The sequence below is a fragment of the Sapajus apella genome, unplaced genomic scaffold (assembly GCF_009761245.1).
Source record: "Sapajus apella isolate SASKATOON/1434 unplaced genomic scaffold, GSC_monkey_1.0 scaffold91, whole genome shotgun sequence".
Lineage (NCBI taxonomy): Eukaryota > Metazoa > Chordata > Mammalia > Primates > Cebidae > Sapajus > Sapajus apella.
In genome coordinates this window covers 3,211,192-3,238,155 of record NW_022437031.1, presented here as the reverse complement: position 1 = coordinate 3,238,155, position 26,964 = coordinate 3,211,192, and the positions used below count along the sequence as shown (strand labels likewise).

The following is a 26,964-nucleotide window of genomic DNA, read 5'->3' as shown; positions in this document are numbered from 1 at the left end:
GCAGAAGAAAGGATATCAGAGGTCGAAGATCAACTCAATGAAATAAAACGCGAAGGCAAGACTGGAGAAAAAAGGGTAAAAAGGAATGAACAAAGTCTCCAAGAAATGTGGGACTATGTGAAAAGACCTAATGTACGTTTGATAGGCGTACCCAAATGCGACGAAGAGAATGAATCCAAGCTGGAAAATACTCTTCAGGATATTATCCAGGAAAACTTCCCCAACCTAGCAAGGCAGGCAAACATTCAAGTCCAGGAAATACAGAGAACACCACAAAGATATTCCTCAAGAAGAGCAACCCCAAGGCACATAATTGTCAGCTTCACCAGGTTGAAATGAAGGAGAAAACACTAAGGGCAGCCAGAGAGAAAGGTCGGGTTACCCACAAAGGGAAGCCCATCAGACTCACAGCAGATCTCTCAGCAGAAACCCTACAAGCCAGAAGAGAGTGGGGGCCAATATTCAACATCCTTAAAGAAAAGAACTTTCAACCCAGAATCTCCTATCCAGCCAAACTAGCTTCATAAGTGAAGAAAAAAATAAAATCCTTTGGGAACATGCAAGTACTCAGAGATTTTGTCACCACCAGACCAGCTCTACAAGAGCTCCTGAAAGAGGTTCTACACATATAAAGGAACAACAGGTGCCAGCTCAACTAACTGGCAAAACACGCAGCTAGCATCAAAATTGCAGTATCAAATTCACACATAACAATATTAACCCTAAATGTAAATGGACTAAATGCCCCAATCAAAAGACACAGACTGGCAAATTGGATAAAAAGACAAAACCCATCAGTGTGCTGTATCCAGGAAACCCATCTCACATGCAAGGATACACAAAGGCTCAAAATAAAGGGATGGAGGAAAATTTACCAAGCAAATGGAGAGCAAAAAAAAGCAGGAGTTGCAATTCTCATCTCTGATAAATTAGACTTTAAAGCAACAAAGATCAAAAGAGACAAAGAGGGACATTACATAATGGTAAAAGGATCAATCCAACAAGAAGAGCTAACAATCCTAAATATATACGCACCCAATACAGGAGCACCCAGATACATAAGGCAAGTTCTTAATGATTTACAAAGAGACTTAGACTCCCACACAATAATAGTGGGAGACTTTAATACCCCATTGTCAACATTAGACAGATAGGCCAGACAGAAAATTAACAAGGATATCCAGGACTTGAACTCAGACCTGGACCAAGCAAACCTAATAGACATTTACAGAACTCTCCACCCCAAATCCACAGAATATACATTCTTCTCAGTACCACATCACACCTACTCTAAAATTGACCACATAATTATGAGTAAATCACTCCTCAGCAAATGCAAAAGAACGGAAATCGTAACAAACAGTCTCTCAGACCACAGTGCAATCAAGTTAGAACTCAGAATTCAAAAACTAACCCAGAACCGGACAGCTTCATGGAAACTGAACAACTTGCTCTTGAATGTTGACTGGATAAACAATGATATGAAGACAGAAATAAAGATGTTCTTCGAAACCAACGAGAATGAAGACAAAACATACCAGAATTTCTGGGACACATTTAAAGCAGTCTCTAAAGGAAAATATATAGCAATAAGTGCCCACATGAGAAGCAAGGAGAGATCAAAAATTGACACCCTATCGTCAAAACTGAAAGAGCTAAAGGAGCAAGATCAAAAAAACTCAAAGTCTAGCAGAAGACAAGAAATAGCTAAGATCACAGCAGAACTGAAGGAGATAGAGACACAAAAAACCCTTCAAAAAATCAATAAATCCAGGAGCTGGTTTTTTGAAAAGATCAACAAAATAGGCAGACCACTAGCCAGATTAATAAAAAAGAAAAGAGAGAATAACCAAATTGATGCAATAAAAAACGATAAAGGGGATATCACCACAGATTCCACAGAAATTCAAACCATTATCAGAGATTATTACTAACAACACTATGCACACAAACTAATAAACCTGGAAGAAATGGATAAATTCCTGGACACTTGCCTCCTCCCAAGCCTAAACCAGGAAGAAGCTGAAACCCTGAACAGACCCATAACAAGGTCTAAAGTTGAGGCAGAAGTTAAGAGTTTACCACCCAAAAAAAGCCCAGGTACAGATGGGTTCACAGCTGAATTCTACCAGACATACAAAGAGGAGCTGGTACCATTTCTTCTGAAACTATTCCAAACGATACAAAAAGAGGGAATTCTTCCGAAATCATTTTATGAGACCAACATCATCCTGATTCCAAAACCCGGCAGAGACTCAACAAGAAAAGTAAACTTCAGGCCAATATCCATGATAAACATAGATGCAAAAATCTTCAATAAAATACTGACAAGCCGATTGCAACAGCACATCAAAAAGCTTATCCACCATGATCAAGTAGGCTTCATCCCGGGGATGCAAGGCTAGTTCAACATACGCAAGTCTATAAACGTAATTCACCACATAAACAGAACCAAAGACAAAAACCACATGATTATCTCAATTGATGCAGAGAAGGCCTTTGACAAAATTCAACAGCCCTTTATGCTAAAAACCCTCAATAAGCTAGGTATCAATGGAACATACCTCAAAATAATAAAAGCTATTTATGAGAAACCAACAGCCAATATCATACTGAATGGGCAAAAAGTGGAAGCATTCCCCCTGAAATGTGGCACCAGACAAGGATGCCCTCGCTCACCACTGCTATTCAATGTAGTATTAGAAGTTCTAGCCAGAGCAATCAGGCAAGAAAAGAAATAAAGGGCATTCAAATAGGAAACGAGGAAGTCAAATTGTCTCTATTTGCAGAAGACATGATTGTATATCTAGAGGACCCCATTGTCTCAGCCCCAAACCTCCTGAAACTGATAAGCAAATTCAGCAAAGTCTCAGGATACAAAATGAATGTGCAAAAATCACATGCATTCCTATACACCAATAACAGACTTAAAGAGAGCCAAATAAAGAATGCACTTCCATTCACAATTGCCACAAAGAGAATAAAGTACCTAGGAATACAACTAACAAGGAACGTAAAAGACCTTTTCAGGGAGAACTACAAGCCACTGCTCAACGAAATAACAGAGGACACAAACAGATGGAGAAACAGTCCATGTTCATGGTTAGGAAGAATCAATATCGTGAAAATGGCCATACTGCCCAAAGTAATTTACAGATTCAATGCTATCCCCATCAAGCTACCAATGACCTTCTTCGCAGAACTGGAAAAAAACCACCTTAAACTTCATATGGAACCAAAAGAGAGCCCGCATATCCAAGTCAATTCTAAGCAAAAAGAACAAAGTGGGGGGCATCACACTACCAGACTTCATACTATACTACAAGGCTACAGTAATCAAAACAGCATGGTACTGGTACCAAAACAGAGATATAGACCAATGGAACAGAACAGAGGTCTCGGAGGCAACACAACATATCTACAACCATCTGATCTTTGACAAACCAGACAAAAACAAGCAATGGGGAAAGGATTCCCTGTTCAATAAATGGTGTTGGGAAAGCTGGCTAGCCATGTGCAGAAAGCAGAAACTGGACCCCTTCCTGACACCTTACACTAAAATTAACTCCAGATGGATTAAAGACTTAAACATAAGACCTAACACCATAAAAACCCTAGAAGAAAATCTAGGCAAAACCATTCAGGACATAGGTGTAGGCAAGGACTTCATGACCAAAACGCCAAAAGCATTGACAACAAAAGCCAAAATAGACAAATGGGACCTAATCAAACTCCACAGCTTCTGCACAGCAAAAGAAACAATCATTAGAGTGAATCGGCAACCAACAGAATGGGAAAAACTTTTTGCAGTTTACCCATCTGACAAAGGGCTGATATCCAGAATTTACAAAGAACTAAAACAGATTTACAAGAAAAAAACTAACAAGCCCATTCAAAAGTGGGCAAAGGATATGAACAGACACTTTACAAAAGAAGACATACATAAGGCTAACAAACATACGAAAAAATGCTCATCATCACTGGTCATCAGAGAAATGCAAATCAAAACAACATTGAGATACCATCTCACGCCAGTTAGAATGGCGATCATTAAAAAATCTGGAGACAACAGACGCTGGAGAGGATGTGGAGAAATAGGAACACTTTTACACTGTTGGTGGGAGTGTAAATTAGTTCAACCATCGTGGAAGACAGTGTGGCGATTCCTCAAGGACCTAGAAATAGAAATTCCATTTGACCCAGCAATCCCATTACTGGGTATATATCCAAAGGATTACAAATCATTCTACTATAAGGACACGTGCACACGAATGTTCATTGCAGCAATGTTTACAATAGCAAAGACCTGGAACCAACCCAAATGCCCATCGACGATAGACTGGACAGGGAAAATGTGGCACATATACACCATGGAATATTATGCAGCCATCAAAAACGATGAGTTTGTGTCCTTTGTAGGGACATGGATGAACCTGGAAACCATCATTCTCAGCAAACTGACAGAAGAGCAGAAGATCAAACACCGCATGTTCTCACTCATAGGCGGATGTTGAACAATGAGAACACATGGACACAGGGAGGGGAGCACTACACACTGGGGTCAGTTGGGGGGAAATAGTGGAGGGACCGTGGGGGATGGGGAGCTGGGGAGAGATAGCAAGGGGAGAAATGCCAGATGTAGGTGATGGGGAGGAAGGCAGCAAATCACACTTCCACATGTGTACCTATGCAACAATTTTGCATGTTCTTCACATGTACCCCAAAACCTAAAATGCAATAAAATAAATAAATGGGGAAAAAAAAGGAAAAGAAGCATTACAAGTACACTATGGGATATTATGCAGCCATAAAAAAGAATGAGATCATGTACATGGCAGGAACATGGATGGAGCTGGAGGCCATTATCCTTAGCAAACTAATGCAGAAACAGAAAACCAAATACGGCATGTTGTCATTTATAAGTGGGAGTTAAGTGATGAGAACACTTGGACACAGAGGGAAACAGCAGACACTGTTGTTGAGGAGGGAAAGGACCAGAAAAAATAACTATTGGGTACTAGGCTTAGTACCTCAATGAGATAATAGTCTCTACAACAAACCCCCATGACACAAGTTTATCCATATAGCAAACTTGAACATGTATCCCTGAATTTAAAATAAAAGTTAAAATTTAAATAAATAAAATACATACATGAATACATACATGTTTTGACAGCCTTGGCCTACAATCATGACTGGCCAGGGAATTCTGAAAGTCAAGACTTTGGTTCAGTACATAAATTTGACAGATGCCTTGAATTCCATGTTATGCTTTTTAGAAATGTATATATTCAATTTAATTTTAATATATAATATAGTCACTAATATGTTTCCTTGAGAAAGACAATAATCTAATACTAGAAGCATAGATTAGCCATTGTTGAAGAAGCTTTTCTTCACTGAATTACTTAAATTTTTTTCATTTTGATGGTTTTAATGTTTAATATTTGCAGTGAAGGGCAATGAAGTAGTCTAAAAGTTTGACATTGAACAAAATAATATGTTCTGTCTAAACAGGCTGCTCAAAAAGCCCAGTGCTCATAAATCCACTGTAGGAAAGCTCCTCACAAATAGCTGGAAATTAAGGCAGACACAAAGAGCAGCCATCTCAACAAAAGTGCTGCAAAGCCTCCTCACAGACCCAGAATTGTTGTCATTACCAGACATGAACAAAGCAACTAATTTGACACCTACTATCTGGGGTTTGAAAACAGGCTTGAGGCTCTGTAATGTAGTGATGGATGCCTTTCAGGTGACTGTTGAAGCATACCTGGTGGGATTTTTACATGTACACCTGTGTGCTGTCCTTTCCAATAATTAGTTCTTCATCATACACATATATATCCAGTTGGCCAATTGGTTACAAAGAGAGGCAGTTTGTATTGTGTTTTGTAACTAATTGTGTAAATTATATTTATTTATTAATGTATTTATTTATTTTTGAGATGGAGTCTTGCTCTTGTCACCCAGGCTGGAGTGGTGCAATCTCAGTTTACTGCAACCTCCATCTCCCGGGTTCAAGTAATTCTCCTGCCTCAGCCTCCTGAGTAGCTGGGATCACAGGCACCCACCACCACTCCCAGATAATTTTTGCACTTTTGGTGGAGACGGGGTTTTGCCATGTTGGCCAGGCTGGTCTCGAACTCCTGACCTCAGTTGATCTACCTACCTCAGTCTCTCAAAGTTCTGGAATTACAGGCATGAGCCACCATGCCCACCCACTATGTTAATTTTAACATGTGAAATATTTGTAAAAAATTGTTAATATGCCACATTTTTACATAAGTGAGCCCCCCCCTTTTTTTTTTTTGCTTAGAATGGTTACTTACAGACTTAGTTATGTGACCACTGTTAATCTAGAGTGACCATCTGTTAATATGTAGAAGAGACGGGTGACAGTTCTTGCTTTTAATGATGCATGATTCTGCAGGTTAATGATTTGTTGGTTAGTTCTCAAGGTACTATAGTTGATGTACACAGGGTCCTTATAAAATACAACTTATAACTAAATCCAGATATTTAATAATTGGGCCCATTAAGTCTGACCACACATCACTATGACAGAGCAAAAGCTTTTCCAAGGGTATAATTTTTCTGTGTAATAATTTACAGTATTCTAAAGAAAAAGTGAATCTGGCATCAGATTTTCTGATAGGATATACCATATGCATTTATCATAACTATTTTATGTATTTTGGTGGTATTTATATATTTTTATGTATTTTAAAATTAAATATTGTACATTAATATGTAGGAGAACTTATCATTAATGTGGGTATAGAGGTAGTTTTCTCCTGACTAGACTGCAATTGCTTTAATAAAAATGAGATGTTATGCCACATTATAACTTGCATACATTCCCATTGCACCACATATTAACCAACCTTATAACTGACATATCAATCAACCTTATAACTGATAATAGTAATACTACACTAGGATTTAATAAGGACATTATATTAAAATATAAAAATTGCTCATGTCAGCATTCTGAAGCAGATACTGCAGATTTTCAATAGTGGTATGATTGATGTCATTAAATGGGTTGGATATTTATTCTCTATTAAGAGAAAACTAAATACAGGAAAATCTGTATGTCTTGTACGTGCAGTATTATCACAACAACCCTTAGAGTAAATTTTCTTTGGAGAGTGGGACAAAAGGGACAAATTCCAAGCTTATCAAAGCTTATTAGAATCTATGCCATCTAATATGATTTCAAGATTAAGATATGTCTGGTATCACATACACACGTATGTTCGTTGTGGTGCTGTTTGTGATAGCAAAGACCTGGAACCAACCCAAATGCCCATCAATGATAGGCCAGACGAAGAAAATGTGGCACATATACACCATGGAATACTATGCAGCCATAAAAAAACGACGAGTTCATGTCCTTTATAGAGACATGAGTGAATCTAGAAACCATCATTCTCAGCAAACTGACACAAGAACAGAAAATCAAACACCACGTGTTTTCACTCATAGGTGGGTGATGAACAATGAGAACACTTCGGCACAGGAAAAGGAACAACACTCACAGGCTAGGTCAGCACGGGAGATGAAGGAGAGGGGAGGGAAGGGACAGCAGAGGGGAGGGGAGGGACAGTGGGGGTGTGGGGAGGATGGAGAGGGATAACACCAGGAGAAATTCCTGATGTAGGTGACGGGCGGCGGTGGGGGGAAGGAGATAGCCAACCACCATGGCATGTATGTACCTATGAAACACTCCTGCAGGATGCAGGATGCACACATGTACCCCAGAGCCCAAAGTACAATAGAAAAAAACAAAAGCATGTCTGGTATAACCATCTTGGAATCTTCATTTCAATAGTTTTTTGGTGAACAGGTAGTGTTTGCTTACATGAATGAGTTCTTTATTGTTGATTTCTGATACTTTTGTACACCCATCACCTGAGCAGTGTACACTGTACTCAATGTCTTTTATCCCTCACTTCCCTCCAATCCTTTCCCCTGAGTCCCCAAAGTCCATCGTATCATTCTTATGACTTTGCATTCTCATAGCTCAGCTCTCTCTTCTGAATGAGAACATATGATGTTTGCTTTTCCATTCCTAGTTACATTTAGAATAACAGTCTCCAATTCCATCCAGGTTGCTGCCAATGCCACAACTTCATTTTTCTTTTTACAGCTGAGTAGTATTCCATAGTGTGTGTAGTGTGTGTATGTATCTGCATATATATATATATATATACACACACACATGCATATATACATATATGTCACATTTACTTTTCCACTTTTTGACTGATGGGCATTTAGGCTGATTTCATATTTTTGCAATTGCAAATTGTGCTGCTATAAACATGCAAGTTCAAGTATCTTTTTCATATAATGACTTCTTTTCACTGGATAGATACCCAGGAGTGGTTCGTAGTTCTCCTTGAAGCGGTCTTTCATGTCTTTTCTTACTTGTATTCTTAGGTATTTTATTATCTTTGTAGCAATTGTGAATGGGAGTTCACTCATGATTTGGCTCTCTGTTTGTCTATTATTGGTGTATAAGAATGCTTGTGGTTTTTGCATATTGATTTTGTATCCTGAGACGTTGCTGAAGTTGCTTATCTTAAGGAGATTTTGGGCTGAGACAATGGGGTCTTCTAAATATACAATCATGTTGTCTGCAAATATAGACAGTTTGACTTCCTCCTTTCCTAATTGAATACTCTGTTTCTTTTTCTTGACGGATCGCTCTGGCTAGAACTTCCAATACTATGTTGAATAGGAATAGTGAGAGAGGGCACCCTTGTCTAGTGACATTTTCAAAGGGGATGCTTACAGTTTTTGCCCACTCAGTATGATATTGGCTGTGGTTTTGTTGTAGATACCTTTTATTATTTTGAGATATGCTCCATTGATACCTAGTTTATTGAGAGTTTTTAGCATAAAGTGCTGTTGAATTTTGTCAAAGGACTTCTCTGCATTTATTGAGATAATCATGTGGTTTCTGTCTTTGGTTCTGTTTATGTGATGGATTATGTTTATAGACTTGTGTATGTTGAACCAGCCTTGCATCCCAGGAATGAAGCCTACTTGATCGTGATGGATAGGCTTTTTGATGTGCTACTGCATTTGGTTTGCCAGTATTTTATTGAAAATTTTTGCATCTATGTTCATCATGGATATTGGCCTGAAGTTTTCTTTATAGTTATGTCTCTGCCAAGTTTTGGTATCAGCATGATATTGGTCTCATAAAATTATTTGGGAGTATTCCCTCTTTTTATATTGTTGGAATAGTTTCAGAAGAAATGGTACCAGCTCTTTTTCATATGTCTGGTAGAATTTGGCTGTGAGCCCATCTGGTCTGGACATTTTTGGGTTGATAGGCCATTAATTGTTGCCTCAACTTCAGACCTTATTATTAGTCTATTCAGGGATTCCACTTCTTCCTGATTTAGCCTTGGGTGAATGTAAGTGTCCAGGAATTTATCCATTTCTTCTAGATTTACTGGTTTATTTGCATAGAGTTGTTTGTAGTAATATCTGATGGTAGTTTGTATTTCCATGGAATTGATGGTGATATCCCCTTTATCGTTTTTTATTGCATATATTTGATTCTTCTCTCTTTCCATTTTTACTAGTCTGGCTAGTGATCTATTTTGTCGATCTTTTAAAAAAAAAAGTCCTTGATTTGTGAATTTTTGAAGGTTTTTTTTTTTGTGTCTCAATCTCCTTCAGTTCTACTCTGATCTTAGTTATTTCTTGTCTTCTAGTTTTTGAATTTGTTTGATCTTGCTCCTCTAGTTACTTTAATTTTGATGATAGGGTGTTGATTTTAGAGCTTTCCTCGCTTTTCACGTGGGCATTCAGTGGTATAAATTTCCCTCTAGACACTGCTTTAAATGTGTCCCGGAGATTCTGGTATGCTGTGTCTTCATTCTCATTGGTTTTGAAGAACATCTTTCTCTGCTTTCATTTCATTATTTATACAGCAGTCATTCAGGAGCAGGTTGTTCAGTTTCCACGTACTTGTGTGGTTTTGAGTGAGTTGTGATCCCTTGGAGGAGGAGAGCTGTTCTGGTTTTTGGTGTTTTCATCCTTTTTGTGCTGTTTTGTTCCCATCTTTATGGATTTATCTACCTTTGTAGCTGGTGACTTTCGGATGGCATCTCTGAGTGGACATCCTTTTTGCTGATGTTGAGGCTATTTCTTTCTGTTTTTTAGTTTTCCTTCTAACAGTCAGGCCCCTCTGCTTTACGACTGCTGGAGGTCTACTTGAGACCCTGCTTGCCTGGGAATCACCCGTGGGGGTTGCAGAACAGCAAGGATTGCTGTCTGTTCCTTCCCTTCATCCCAGAAGGGTACCTTCCAGATGTCAGCCAGATCTCTCCTGTATGAGGTGACTCTTTAGATACACAGGGGTCAGGGAGCTGCTTGAGGAGGCAGTCTGTCTGTTGTCAGAGCTCAAGTGCTGTGCTGGGAGCTCCATTGCTCCCTTCAGAGCTGCTGGGCAGGATGTTTAAGTCTGCTGCATTGCAACTCACAACCACTCCTTTCCCCAGGTGCTCTTTCCTGGGAAGGTGTGGCTTTATTTATAATTCCCTGACAGGCTACTGCCTTTTTTTAAAGATGCCCTGCCCAGCAAGGAAGGAGTCTAGTCACAGTCTGCCAACAGAGTTGTTATTGAGCTGCCGCAGGCTCCTCGCAGCTGCTGTGTAAACTTCTTTGTGCTTTTGTTTACACAGGTAAGGTTAGAGATGTGGTGGTAATGGCAGATGCCCCTCCCCCCATGGAGCTTGACCATCTAGGGTTGAGCTCAGACTACTGTGCTGGCTGTGAAAATCCCAAGCCAGTGGAATTTGGTTTGCTGGTCTCTGTGGGGATGGGACCCGTGGAACCAGATCACCTGGCTCCCCACCTTCAGTCCTCTTTCTCTCAGGGGTATGGGTGACTCTGTCTCACAGGTGCTCCAGGCCCCAGTCAAAATGGCTGCTCAGATTTGTGCTGGGACTCTTGGTGCTGGCTGAATCGGCCACCCAGATTTGCCTTGGAAACCTGTGATGCATCAGCAAGCAATTCTGTGGGCTGCAAAGACTGTGGGAGAAGTGCAGCATCCAAACTGGAGCTCTGGAGTGGCCAGAAACAACCTCGATGGCCTCCATTGGGTAGGAGAGAGGGCACTCCAGCCCACTGTACTTCCCAGGTGAGGCAGCTCCCCACCCTGCCTCGGTTTGCTGTCCTTGGGCTACATCTACTGTCCAACCTGTCCCATTGAGATGAACCTGGTACCTCGGTTGGAAATGTGAAGATCACTCATCTTCTGCATCACTCTCACTGGGAACTGTGCTCCAGCTGTTCCTATTCAGCCATCTTGGTGGAAGTTCCCTAATATCCATTTTTTTGATTATGGCCATTCTTGCACAAGTAATATGGTATCACACTGTGGTTTTGATTTGCATTTCCCTGATCATTAGTGGTAATGAGCATTTTTCATATGTTTTGGCCATCTGTATATCTTCTTTTGAGAATTGTCTATTCATGTCATTAGCCCACCTTTTGATGGGATTTTTTTTCTTGCTGATTTGAGTAGATTCCAGATATTAGTAGTACTTTGTCAGACGTATAGATTATGAAAATTTTCTCTCACACTCTGGGATGTCTATTTACTGATTATTTCCTTTGCTGTGTAGAAGCTTTTTAATTTAATTAAGTTCCATCTATTATCCTTGTTTTGTTGCATTTGCTTTTGGGTTCTTGGTCCTAAATCCTTGGCATAAGCTAATGTCTAGAAGGATTTCTCCAATGTTATCTTCTAGAATTTTTATCATTTCAGGTCTTAGATTTAACACTTTGATCCATCTTGAATTGATTTTTTTTATAAGGTGAGTGATATTGTTAGGCTGTGTTCCACCCAAATCTCATCCTGACTTATAGCTCCCATAATTCATGTTGTGGGAGAAACCCAGTGGGAGATCATTGAATCACAGGGGTGGTTTCCCCTATACTGTCTCATGGTAGTAAATAAGTCTCAAAAGATCTGGTTTTATAAGGGGAAATCCCTTTTGCTTGATTCTCATTCTCTTCTCATTTCTGCTGCCATGTGGGACCTGACTTTTGCCTTCCACCATTATTGTGAGGTTTCCCCGGCCATGTAGAACTGTGAGTCCATTAAAACTCTTTCTTTTGTAAATATCCAGTCTCAGGTATGTATTTATCAGCAGCAGTAAAATGGACCAGCACAGTGAAAGGTGAGGATCCAGTATCATTCTTCCACATTCAATGCAATTTCCATCAAAATACCAACATCATTCTTTACAGAAATAGAAAAAACAATCCTAAAATTCATATGGAACCAAAAAAGATCCCACATTGTCAAAGCAAGGTGAAGCAAAGAGAAGAAATCTGGAGGCATCACATCACCCAACTTTAAACTATACTATAAGGCCATAGTCACCAAAACAGCATGGTACTAGTACAAAAATAGGCACATAGACTAATAGAGCAGAATAGAGAACCCAGAAGTAAAGTCAAATACTTATAGCCAAGATAGCTTTGACAAAGCAAACAAAAACAAAAAGTGTAGAAAGGACACCCTATTCAACAGAAGATGTTGGGTACCAGTATGACAAATGGTACTGATTTGTATACATTAATTTTGTATTGTGAAACTTGGCTGAATTCATTTACCAGTTCTAGGAGCTTTCTGGATGTGTCTTTAGGGTTTTGTAGATATACAATCATGTCATCAGCAGACAGTGACAGTTTGACTTCCTCTTTACTGATTTGGATGTCCTTGATTTCTTTCTCTTGTCTGATTGCTCTGGCTAGGATTTTCAGTAGTATGTTGAACAGAAGTGGTGAATGTAGGCATCCTTGTCATGTTTCAGTTCCCATGGGGAATGCTCTCAACTTTTCTGGTTCAAAAGAATATTGGCTGTGGGTTTGTCATAGATGGCTTGACGTGTCTTAAGGTCAAGTATGGCTTGCCATTCCTTAAGATATGTTCCTTCTATGCTGATTTTACTGAGGGGTGCTAGATTTTGTCAAATGCTTTTTCTGCACCTATTGGGGTGACCATATAATTTTTGTTTTTAATTCTGTTTATGGGTGTATTGCATTTGTTGACTCTCAGATGTTAAACCATCCCTGCATCCTTTGTATGAAACCCACTTGATCACGGTAGATATCTTTTTGATATGCTGTTGGATTTGGTTCACCAGTATTTCATTGAGGATTTTTGTATCTATGTTCATCAGGGATATTGGTCTGTAGTTCCCTTTTTTTGTTATGTCCTTTTTGGATTTTGGTATTAGGGTGATACTAGCTTCATAGAATTATGTGCGGAGGATTCTCTCTTTATCTTTTGGAATAAAGTCAATAAGATGGGTTTCAAATCTTCTTTGAATGTCTGATAGAATTCAGATGTGTACCCTGGGCTTTTGTTGGTGGTGGTGGTAATTCTTTTATTTACCTTTTCAATCTTGTTGCTTGTTGTTGGTCTGTACAGGTTTCTATTTCTTTCTGCTCTAAACTAGGAAAGTTGCATATTTCCAGGAATTTATCCATCTCATCTAGGTTTTCTAGTTTATGCACAAAAAGATATTCATAGTAGCCTTGAATGATCTTTTGTATTTCTGTGGTATCGGTTGTAATATCTCCTGTCTCTCCTAATAGAGTTAATTTGGATTCACTCTCTTATTTTCTTGGTTAATCTCACTAATGGTCTGTCAACTCTATCTGTCTTTTCAAATAATCAACTTTTTATTTGATGTATCTTTTGTATTGTTTTTGTTTCAGTTTTATTTAATTCTGCTCTGATCTTGGTTATTTCTTTTCTTCAGCTGGGTTTGGGTTTGATTTGTTCTTGTTTCTCCATTTCTTTGAAGTGTGACCATAAATTGTCTGTTTGTGCTCTTTCAGAATTTTTGATGTAGGCATTTAAAAGTATAAACTTTCCTCTTAGCACCACTATTTCTGTGTCCCAGAGGTTTTGATAGGTTGTGTCACTATTATCACTCACCTCAAAAGGATTTTTTAACTTCTATTTTGATGTCATAGTTGGCCCAACAATCATTCAGGAGCAGGTTACTTAATTTCCAGGTATTTGAATGGTTTTGAGGGTTCCTTTTGGAGTTGATTGCCAATTTTATTCCACTGTGGTTTGAGAGAAAACTTGATATAATTTCAGTTTTCTTAAATTTGTTGAGACTTGTTTTGTGGCCTATCATATACTCTATCTTGGAAAATGTTCCATGTGCTAATGAATAAAATGTATATTCTGCAGTTGTTGAGTAGAATGTTCTGTAAATATCTGTTAAGTCCAATTGTTCTAGGTATAGTTTAACTCTGTTGTTTCTTTGTTGACTTTCTGTCTTGATGACCTGTCTATTGATGTCAGTGGAATATTAAAGTTCCCCACTATTTTTGTACTGCTGTCTCTCATTTCATAGGTCTAGTAGTAATCGTTTTATGAATTCAGGAGCTCTCCAGTGTTACGTGCATATATAGTTAATATTGTAATATTTTCCTGTTGGACTAGTCCTTTTATTATTACATAATATCAGTTCCCCTTTGTCTTTTTAACTGCTGCTGCTTTAAAGTTTGTTTTGTCTGATGTAAGAATAGCTACTCCTGGTCACTTTTGGTGTCCAGCTGCATGGAATATCTTTTTTCACCCCTTTACCTTAAGTTTATGTGAGTCCTTAAGTATAAGGTGAGTCTCTTGAAGACAGTAGATACTTGATTGGTGAATTCTTATCTATTTTGCTATTCAGTATCATTTAAGTGAAATATTTACATTAAACGTTAGTATTGAGATGTGAAGTATTGTTCTATCCATCATGCTATTTGTTCCCTGAATACCTTGGCTTTTTTTTTTTATTGTTGTTGTTTTATAGGTCTTGTGAGATTTATCCTTTAAGGAGGTTCTATTTTGGTGTATTTTGAGGATTGATTTTGAGTTTTAGATCTCCTTTTAGCAGTTCTTGTAGTGCTGGCTTGGTAGTGACAAATTCTGTCAGCATTTGTCTGTCTGAAAAAGACTATTTTTCCTTCATTTATGAAGCTTAGTTTTGCTGGATAAAGAATTCTTATGATTATTTAGTTTGAAGAGGCTGATGATAGGATCCTAAACCCTTCTAAAGGGTTTCTGCTGAAAAATCTGCTGTTAATCAGGTAGGTTTTCCTTTATAGGTTACCTAGTGCTTTTGCCTCACAGCTCTTATGATTCTTTCCTTAGTCTTGACTTCAGATAACCTGATGACTATGTACATAGGCAATGATCTGTTTGAGGTGAATTTCCCAAGCGTTCTTTGAACTTCCTGTTTGGGGATGTCTAGCTCTCTAGCAAGGCTTAGTTTTGGTCATAGCATAATCGCAAACTTCTTGGCAGATATTTTAATTATTTTTTGTCTTTGTTGAATTGAGTTAATTTGAAAGCCTTGTCTTTGAAGTCTGAAGATTTTTCTTCTAATTCTTCAATTCAACTGCTGAGGCTTTTCAGTGCATTTTGTCATTTTGTCATGTCCTTATGCTGTCTATTTCACTGGAGATTTTTCCATTTATATCCTGTATCATATTTTTAATTTATTTAAGTTGGTATTCACCTTTCTCTGATGCCACCCTGATTAGCTTTATAGTCTACCTTCTGAATTTTTTCTGGCAATTCAGAGATTTTTATCTTGGTTTGGATCTATTGCTAGTAAGGTAGTGTGATCTTTGGGGATTGTTAAAGAACTTGTTTGGGCATATTACCAGACTTGTTGTTCAGGTTCCTTCTTATTTGGGTACACTAAGTCAGAGGGAAGTTCTGGGACTCAGTGACTGCTGTTTAAATTATTTTGTCCCACAGGGTGCTCCCTTGATGTGGAGCTCTCCCCTTCCCCCAGGGGTTGGGGCTTCCTGAGAGGTGAACTGCAGTGATTTTTATTCTCTTCTGGATCCAGCCACCCAGCAGAGATACTGGGCTTCAGATTGGTAAAGGAGCATGTCTTCAAAGAGTCTTGTGATACAATCCATCTTCAGGTCTCTCATCCATGGACACAAGTACCTGCTCCAGTGAAGACAGCAGAGGAGTGAAGTGAACAATGTCAGTGTCCTTAGTTGTATTTTTAAGTGCATTGGTTTTGTGTTGGCTGGCCTCCAATCTGGAGGTGGTACTTTCAAGAACATATCAGTTACAGTTGTATAGGAAGGATACATGCTTCTTCTAGGGTCACCTTTGGATAAGTATTCAGGCTTATCAGGTGGTACACAGGGCCATGGAACTCGCAAGGGATTATGTTCATGATCTTTGGCTACCAGGAGGGCAGACTCAGGTGTATCTGAACTCAGACTCTCCTGGGGTAGGGCTTGCTGTGGCAGCTTTGGGGAATGCCAGTGTGGTTCCCAGACCAATGGAGTATGTTCCGGGGGGATTATGGCTGCCTCTGCTGCATCACACGAGTTGCCAGATAAATAAAAGAAAGACAGCAGCCCACAGCCTAAAAGGCCAGTCTCACTCACATCATGCTTCCCCAACAGCACTGAGTTTATTTCCAGTCAGCTGGTGAGCAGGGCTGAGAACCTTCCCCAGGCTACTATCCTCCCAACTGAGAAAGCAAGATGACTCACAGTCCCTCAGCTGTCCCACAAAGTCTGCAGTGGCAATGCACCTCCTTCAAAGGGTCTGTGAATTCTCTTGGTGGTATGTTTCTGTGGTAGTTCTTGGAGTAAAAGTTCATGATATGCATCGTCACATGCTACTCTGTCCATGCCAGTGAGAGCTGCAAGTTAGTCTACTTCCTATCCACCATTTTCTCCTCCACTCCCAAAATGGTTTCAAAATTATTCTTCTATCAAAGGTTATAGGTCAGTTATCTTGATTAAAAATTTAAATAGATTTTTGTTCATTTAGAAATTTAAATTAATTCCTCCAAAAAGAATCATAGCAGAGAGAAACTTTACATGTATTCCTTTGAGTTTGGGAGAAAGTTGAAGATGACCACTACCATCACTAGCATTGGTGATCCTGGCAAACATATATGGAAATTGAAGGAAATATGAGGTAGAAGGATAAAACTCTCAATATTTCCAGAATCAACAAACTAATAAAACTAATAAGGGAGTTCAGGAAAACTACCAGATATAGGTTCAACTTACACAAAGGAATAGCATTTCTCTAGGTTATAAATAATCTATTAACAATATAATTTAAAAGTAGTAACAAAAACTAAGAAGCAATTATGGATTAACTTAACCAAGCATATGCACGATCTTTACGAAGGCATATTTACAACATTATAAAGTCATAGAAGCCCATCTGAATACACAGAAATTCATTCCAACAAGTAAATAATATAAAGATGTAAATTCTCTCCCAATTAGTCTATAAATTTAATACAATGTCAACCAAAATTTCAGCTGTATTTAGTTGAGAAACTTGATAAACTTATTCTAAAACTAACATATACCTAAGTAAATCTTGAATAAAAGAAGTTTGTTCTTCAAATATTAGGAAAAATTTCAAACCCACAATAATAAAAACAGTATTTTTATAATAACTGAATACACAAATATAACAGAATATATTGGAGACTGATGAATGTATTTACAGAAGCTAAACATGAAATAAAGGTGGCAAGGCAACTCAAAAGGGAGACAGTTGAATGGTTTTGAAGATGGTATTAAGAAAATTTGCTTTTTATACAAAGAAAAAATAAGAATGGATCTCTAACTAATAGCATATAGAAATGCAAACTCTGGTCTGATTACAGATTTGAATGTGAAAAAAGAAACTTATAAAGTTAACAGAAGATAATGCAGCAAAATGTCTTTGTGGCCAAGGAGTGGGAAGGACTTGATAAACAAAAGTTTAAAAGGGCAAACTATGAGGCCAAAATTTCATCAATTCGATCACATCACATCAAAGATTTCTGTTCAACAAATGATGTCACAAATAAAGTTCATAGCTAGAAGACAAATTGGGAAAGATATCTGCCATGTTTAAAACATAGAAGGGATTGACTAAAATATAGCAACTACCAAAAATAAAAAAGACAATATCTACAAACCCCAATTCACCAGCTAATTGTCTTAACCATCAAAATACATCCATAATTAGAAAGCTTCTCATCCTTTCTACTTTATCAGGCTGGTCCAAGCCATCATCTCTTACCTGAATTAATCTAGCCACCTTGGTCACTACTTACTGTATAACTCACTCTTGGAGTGATCTCATCCATATTATGATGTCAAATGTCATCTACATGATGATGACTCTCAAATCTCATTAAATTAAGATAGCTAGATCTGCAGCACAGACCATGTTCTAGTTCACATATCCAGCTTACCCAGTTGCAGGCATAGGTCAGCTTACCACATGGAAGGGGGCAGTGCAATAGGAAGTGCTGATATAAAAGAAACAGTAATCCTGCCCAGTGGTAAGACATTGTCCAGCAAACATTTTAGGTTCTGAGTAATCAAATTAACATCTTTCTTGTCTGAAGCTGATGGAGGTGGAAGGCAGAAGTGTGGGGTTAGGAATAGAGTAGTAGTATCTGTATTCCCATTGCTATTGACAAAGGCAGAAGCTTGGGTCTGTTTCAGGAATGTTTGTTTTGTTTTATTAATTTTTTACAGTATCATGCCACTTTAATTATTGTATCTTCATCTTTATAGTATGCTATACTATTGGGTTATGCTAGTGTGCTTTCATTAGTATTTTCTTAATGTTTTGGCTCTTCTTGCCCAGGTATTCTTTATTTTTCCAAATGAACCTTGCATACAATGATTTTATTGCAATACAAAAATATCCAGTTGTAATTATACAAAATAATAAAATGCATACGAATAATAATAACACCTAGCAAAATTTTTAACCAAGGAGGTGAAAGATCTCTGTGATAAAAACTACAAACACTGACGAAAGAAACTGAAGAAGACACAACAAATGAAAAAAATCAAAATAATTAATATCATTAGAATGACCATATTGCCCAAAGCAATCTGTAGATTCAATGCAATTCCTCTCAAAATATCAATGTCATTATTCACAAAACTTAAAAAAATTTTGAAAATTTATATGAAATTTAAAAAGAGCCCAAATAGCCAAAGCAGTCCTGAGCCATAAACAAATAAATAAATAAACCTCTGGGGGCATTACATTACCTGAGTTCAAAATATATTAGAAGTTTATGGTAACCAAAACAGCATGGTATGAAAATAGACGCATACACCAATGAAACAGAATAGAAAATCCAAAAATAATGTCACATATTTATAGTCAACGGATCTTTGACAAAGCTGACAAAAACTTACATTGGAGAAAGAACATCCTCTTTAATAAATAGTGCTGAGAAAACTGGAAAGCCACATCCAGAAAAATAAAACTGGACCTCTATCTGTCACCATATACAAAACTATCTCACGATGGAATGAAGACTAAAATGTAAGACCTGAAACTATAAAAATACTAGGAGAAAACCGAAGGGAAACTCTCCTGAACATTGGTTGAGGCAAAGAATTTATTACCTCAAAAGTACAGTTAATAAAACCAAAAATTGGCAAATAGGACTGTATTTAACTAAAAAGCTATAGCAAAGGAAATAATCAATAGAGCAAAAAGACAACCTGTTGAATGGGAGAAAATAATTACAGAGTATTCATCTGACACAGAACTAATATCCACAATACGAAGAAACTCAAACAAGTGAAGAGAAAATGAAACACATTAAAAAATGGATAAATGATATGAATAGACATTTCTCAAAATAAGACATACAAATTGCAAACAGGTATATGAAAAAATGCTCAGCATTACTAATTCTGACAGAAATGCACATTAAAACCCCAATAACAGATCATCTTACCCTAGTCAGAATGGCTATTACTAAAAAGACCAGAAAAAAAAATAACAGATGCTGGCAAGGATGCAGAGAAAAGGGAACTCTTACACACTATCGGTGAAAATGTAAACTAGTAGAGTCACTATGGAAAATAGTATGAAAATTTCTTAAAAAGCTAAAAATAGAATTATTACTCAATCCAGCAATCTCAAAAAAATCAATATATCAAAGAAATACATGTGCTTACAGATTTTTTGTAGCACTATTCACAATAGCAAAAATATGTAATTAATCTATGTTCATCAAGGGATAAATAAAGAAAATGTGGTATATATACACGTAATGGAATACTATTCAGTCATAAAAAATGAAATCATATCATGTGCAGCAAGGTGGATGGAAATGGAGGTCATTATTTTAAGTAAAATAAACCAGACACAAAAAGACAAATATTGCATTTTTTCACTTCTATGAAGGAACTAAAAAAAATTGATCATGTGGAAGTAAAGTGGAAAGGTAGGTAACAGAGACTGGGAAGGGTGGTGAGTGTGAAAAAAAGGGAAAGAGGAAAAATACTGATTTAAAGGGCACAAATATATAGTAAAATGGAATGAATTCAATGTTTGATAGCAGAATAGAATCACTATACTTAACAAAAATAGATTATACTCAGATGATGGACAGTGCACATATTTTTATGTGATCACCATACATAATATACATGTAACAAAATTTCTCATATACTACTTACATTTGTACAAATAAAATATCCAATTGTGATTTCAATTGGAACTACCTTAAATCTGTAAATTATCTAAGATAGATTACTCCCTCTTAAATAATAGTAGGTTCCAAAGTTTCATTCTCAGCTAATGTCATTGTCACTACTTCACACATTATCTCACTGGGTGATTACATACATATCATGATTTCAACTATATATTGTAATTCTTATGACTGTTAAAACTCTATATCTATCCCAGGTGTCTCTTTCAAGTTACAGATTCAAATCTCAAACTGACTATAATCATTTCCTATCAGTATGGCTCCCTCATTTCCACCTGGATGTTTTATGGTACCTCACAATAAGATTTTCAACAATAAACTTAATATCTCCCCACTCTCAACAAACAAACGAACAAAAAACGTCCCCCTGCTTCCTGAATTTCTATTTTCTTTGTGAGTGGTACCAACATCCAGGTGCTTAATCCAAAAACTTGCTTATGAACCTTAAATCCACCATCTCCCTAATCTCAACACCTATTCAATCATAATGTCAGGTTTATTCACCCTTAACATCTCTCAAATTTATCTAGTTGTCTCCATTCTCATTTTTTATCACCTTTGTTAAAGCCATTATCATCACTTATAGATCACTACAACCTTCTAAGTGGTTTCCTGACTTCCGATGTATCCCTTCTCTCTTAATTGTCATTTATTGATTATTTTAATACCTGGATAACCATCCTTTCCACCCCAATCCCCACCATTTTTCTGAGTGACTTCAAGGTGCATGTGGATGATTCATCCACAATTCTGGCTATTAGTCCCTGGATCTCCTCAAATGTAGTGTCCTTTGCTTCCACTTTACTTTAGCCTTTGGACACACCCCTGACCTTCTCATGACCTAAAATGGTTCTGCCTAAGTCTTAAAATTAAACCATACTCATTGTTTTCACTCTCATATCTCCCAATTACTCTTTAATACATTCTAATATAGCTTCTTTCCTCAATTTATCAAAACCATGAGCCACTCCCCTATTGCTATAACCAATGGAAAATTTTCTGCTCTTATTTGAACTCTTTAAAGCAGCTGAAGCTGTTATCTACTTCATCCTTGAAATTACCTTTCTTAACATTTGTAACCTTCTCTTGGTTTTCCTCCTATTTTGCAAACTTTTCTCAGGCTTATATTTCAATTGGTACCTCCCTCAAAAATTGGCCTTCCTCAGGGTCTCATCTTAGGATTTTTACTTTCTCATTCAATATACTCTTCTGGGGTAACTGTTCATTCCTATGCTTTTAATCACTTCCTAGATGTTGATGCCTCCCACATCTATTCCTTCAGAGCATACTTTTCTCCTGAGCCCCAGATTTTTATGTTTATCTTTAAGTCTAGATACCTGTATTTGGTCACCTTACAAATATACCAAATTCAACAAATTCAAAAGGGAACTCATCATCATCCAATCCTTCCACTTCATCTCAAGTTACCTTTTTCTTATGTTCCCTATCTTGATGAATGGCATCACTATTTACCTGGTTGTTCAAACCAAAAATTGAGTATCATTTAAGAATCTTCCTCCAAAAACATGCATGTCATTCAAGAATACTTATCTTTCCCACCTTCAAAATCCAATTACTCATCATAACCTGCTTATTTTACCTCATTAATTTTTTTAGAATCTATTCCTTTACCTCTACACCAATGTTCATCTCTTGGCCTTTGCACACTGCATTCTTTACATCTGGAACTTCTTTTTTCCTGCTTGTCTTACACACTACACTTCACCTTTACCCATATATGCCTTTTTTCATCTTTAGGTCAGCTGTTTCCAAAGTGTAGTTCCCGAGCTAGCAGCATGAGAACTTGTTTGAAGGAACAAATTCCTGAGCTACATCACAGACCTACTGAATCAAAGACTTTCAGGGTTGATTTCAGCTATCTGTGTTTTAACAAGCCTCCAGGTGATCCTGATGCATGCTAAGGTTCGAAAATTACTGATGTAGGTCTCAGCTGAGATATCACCTAATCTAGAAAGCCATTCCTGACTATCCAAACATTAAATACCATCTTCTTCACGTGCCTATCACACTGTAAAAACTCCTATTAACACTTAACACAGTGGTTTATAGTTACCAGTTTACCTGTTTCTATCATAATAGCTCAGGTTTGTTCAGGACAGGAGCAAGTGTTTGTCACCGCATCCATAGATTCTAGAGTTGTCCCTGTCACCCAGTAGGCCTCTAGTGTTTATTCAATGAATGAATTAATAAAAGAGAATGTGGCCAAGTTTGTGCTCATTCTACATTTAGTATTAGGAGTTTAGTATGTGACTGGCGAATTAATAATTCAGTCTGCAAGAATGGTATAAGACCTTTATCTACTGGACTAAGGAGTGAATGATCAGTCTGTGGTCTGGGCCAGGTCACTCTCTAGCCAAGATTAGTCGCTCATACTGTATCCAAGGGTATTTTCTTAGAGATCAGAAACAGGAATATTAGCCAAGACTAAGCCATAGCCTATTCTGGGATTGAGAGAATATTTCATGGAGAAAAACTCAGCCTGTGGCTTAGTTTTGCCCATATTCCTATTTCATGTCTCTAAGCTCATAATTTTTATTTTGAAATTGAGTCTTGCTTGTTCCCCAGGCTGGAGTGCAGTGACATGACCTTGGCTCACTGCAGTTTCTACCTCCTGGGTTTGAGATTCTCCTGCCTAAACCTCCTGAGTAGCTGGGACTGCAGGTGCATGCCACTGCAACCAGCTAATCTTTGTACTTTTAGTAGAGATGAGGCTTCACGATGTTGGTCAGGCTAGTATTGAACTCCTAACCTCAAGTAATCTGCCCACCTCAGACTCTCAAAGTGCTGAGATTACAGAAATAAGCCACCACTCCAGACTGAAGCACATAATTTTTTAAGGAACCATCCAGAAGCCTGAAGCAGAGATGATGTATATCCTTTGTTCTTTTACTAAGTGTCCCCACTCACCAGGCTCAGCAGCCAGTGGCCAACCGGTACTAGATTCTAGCACTCCATGGGCATGCACAGAGTAGGGGCGGCTGGCATTATTCTTGAATACCACAGTCAGGATATCACCAACTTCTGCTTTGATAAGTGGACCTAACGTAAGTAATAAAAAATTAATTAATTAATTAAATTTTATTAGTGAAGGAGTAGAACAGGAGGCATTAAAGAAAACGACATACACGAGCACTTCATAGAATTAGGGGTTTACCCTGAGAAAAGATCCTTCTAAGACCTAGAAGGCATGGCTGGCTCTATTTTTAAATTCAGAAACCCTTAAAGTGATATTACTACCCACAGGATGAAGTTACTTCAACAACAAGATTATACATCCAATTACCTCTACTTTTGCCACCCTTACACTCTGTCTATAACATTCCAAGTGACTAGAGAATCACGGTGTTGTGGAATCATTGATTATAAAGAGTGGTAAGTTTGGCAAAGAATATAGAATTGAGAGGATCTCTTCAGAATTCAGTGGGTCCCTTTTGTACCAAAACTAGAATAAGGGGGAAAAACCTAAAGCAATAATTAAACAGTGGTATGATGTAAAAATGGATTCCCTGTATATATACATTTTTCACTTTTTGATGTTCCTAAGTTCTCCTGCCCCTAGCATTTATTATAACCTACTATCCTCAGAGACTCATACTTGAGGATATAGAAAATCCAGTAAAGCCTCGTTCATGTTGCAGCAGAATTCGATTTCTTCCCTCCCACTTCCGTGTTTATTCTCATGGTTGTTTCATAAAATATGACCATAATTACAGTATATCATAGGAAAAGACTGAGAACGGGGACTAACGAGGCCATTCTGGTATAACATAGTTGCCATAGGTGCAGTTCAGGCTGCTAAACACTAGGAGAGAAGTGGAACTTCCTTACCCAAGATTCCCAAGTGTTCTTCTGGTCCAGTCCTTGGCCGGGGGATCCTGAATGTACCATCAGTGTATTCCCTGAATACAGCTTTCTTGTATCTGGAACCCAGGAGCCCATCCTTGTTACTCAGGAAAATGTGACCATAACTAGAGGAATCCAAAGAGTAGTATCAGCACCTGGCCATTGACCCCTCCCTTTCATTTGAATATTTATGGGGAAGCTAAGTCAGAACCATCTTCATTTCACAGATAGAAAAAAAGAGGACCTATTTCTTTTTTTTTCCAGAGATAATACATTTTAATTATAAAATTGTTAAACACACAGATAAATAATGATGTAACAGACACCCTTACTGGCCATGAAGAAATAACCCATGAAATCCCTTTGCTTTGGAGCTCTTTCTCTATCTACTAGAAATAAATCACTGTAGAGAGAGCTGATGCTCATCCCTCCTACCCCTTCTCCTCCCCACAGCGGCGCAGCTGTTGATATGTAGTATTGGTTACTCTGTTAAGCAGTCAGCTGTAAGGTCTAATTGACTTTTCTACACTTTGATATATGTGTATATTTCCATTAATGATATATATTACAGCATCAGTGTCTTTCACTCTACATAAATTATGATAATACTGTGCATATCATGTTGCAGTTTGCATTTTCCTTGCATCAGGGACCTGTTTCTTCTAATGCCAGACTTCTCACCACATTGGTTGCATAACCAAAATTAAAGATGGCAGATATGCCATGCACAGTGGCTCACGCCTGTAATCCCAACACTTTGGGAGGCTAAGGCAGGTAGATTACTTAAGCTCAGAAGTTCAAGACCAGCCTGGGAAACACAACAAAGCCCCATCTCTACTAAAAATTAAAAAAAAAAAAAAAGTCAGCTGTATGTGATGGCTTGTGCCTGTAATCCCAGCTACTTGGGTGGCTGAGGCACAAGAATCGCTTGAATCTGGGAGGCAGAGGTTGAAGTGAGCCAAGATCATGCCACTGCACGCCAACTTGGGCAACAGAGCGAGGCTTTGTCAAAAAAAAAAAAAAGGCAGGTTTCAGTATCTATGTTCCTTGTTTGCCATAATCCAGATAGAAATTTGTCATACAATTCAAACCACAAGAGCACTGGGCTAAGAATCAGAAGTCATAGGCTTTAGCTCTAACCTTACTGATGTCTTAATGAAATTAGTTTTACAAAAGGGCAAGGTACAAGGTGGCAAGAAAGTACTAACTGCTGCTGCAACCAGAGGGTAAAGGATGGTGAGACATAGGGAGGAAATGAAATCTTACAGATTTTCTCCTTATAGGATTCTTTCTAGTTTACGCACAGATTTATCATTTGATATTTCTAATAGGACTATGGAGTAGGTAGGTGTCAGAGGTGCGATCCATTGCCCAGAGATGGCAGGACTTATCCGCGGTGACATTGTTAGCCAGAAAGTGAGCCAGGATTTAGATTCAAGCCTGCTGCTTCTTCCCTCCCTTCTTTTCTAGCCCTGTTATTTCACCCATACTGCATCATTTTCAAGATGAGTATACCCAGGCTCAGAGAGGGGAAGTCACATTTTAAAATTTCCAAAAACTTAATTCAACAAGCAAAAAGCCAATCACCATGCACGTGTAGTAGGGAGGCTGAGGCAGGAGAACTGCTTGAACCTGGGAGGTGGAGGTTGCAGTGAGCCAAGATCGTGCCACTGCACTCCAGCCTAGGTGGCGGAGCAAGACTCTGTCTCAAAAAAATAAAAAAGAAAAGAAAAAAGAAAAAAAAGAAATGGGCCAGAAAAATAAATCATTCTACCAAAGAGGTACATGTTCACAATAGCACAGACATAGAATCAACCTAGGTGCCCACCAATGGTGGACTGGATAAAGGAAATGTGGTACACATAAACCATGGAATTCTATGCAGACTTTAAAAATAATGAAATTATGTCCTTTTCAGCAACAAAGATGTAGCTGGAGGCCACAAATTTCTAAGCAAATTAATGCTGGAACAGAAAAACAAAAAGTTCTCACTTATAAGTGGGAGCTACACATTGGGTACTTATAGACATAAAAATGGCAACAATAGAAATTGGGGTTGGGGGGCAAGGGTTGAAAAATGAAACATTGGGTACTATGCTTACTACCTGTGTGATGGGATCTGTATCCCAAACCTCAGCATCACACAATATACCCATGTAACAAACATGCACATGTGATTCATAAATCTAAAATAAAAGTTCCAATTATTTTAAAAAAATTTTCACTTGGGCCCTACCTGAATGCTACCAACTAATAATATATTTTTAACAAACTGATGTAAATATATCTTTTTCTTGTTTTTTTAAATTATAAGATCTTGTTAGGCGTATCTCACTGGGTTCTGATTAGAAACAAGTGAGGGGAACTAAATAAACAACGTATTTCTAAATGAAGTCAAATTTTATCCTCAGTAGTTGTAGATAGTTCAATTGTGACTTAAACTAGTGTTTTCAAAGTAAATATCAACTAGTAATACATTTTCCTTTTAGCACGTACATAGACAGAGCTAATAGAAGGAATCTTCAAACAA

At 37.8% G+C, this 26,964-nt stretch overlaps 1 protein-coding gene across 1 annotated transcript in view; it reads right to left on the bottom strand.

The window, feature by feature from the left end:
* The window catches only part of HEPH (hephaestin), a 105,165-nt gene that overhangs the window by 40,683 nt on the left and 37,518 nt on the right, over window positions 1–26,964 (bottom strand). The window contains 2 exon segments of the mRNA XM_032255817.1: window positions 23,499–23,630; window positions 24,420–24,559. Coding sequence (XP_032111708.1) covers window positions 23,499–23,630; window positions 24,420–24,559 — 272 coding nt within the window.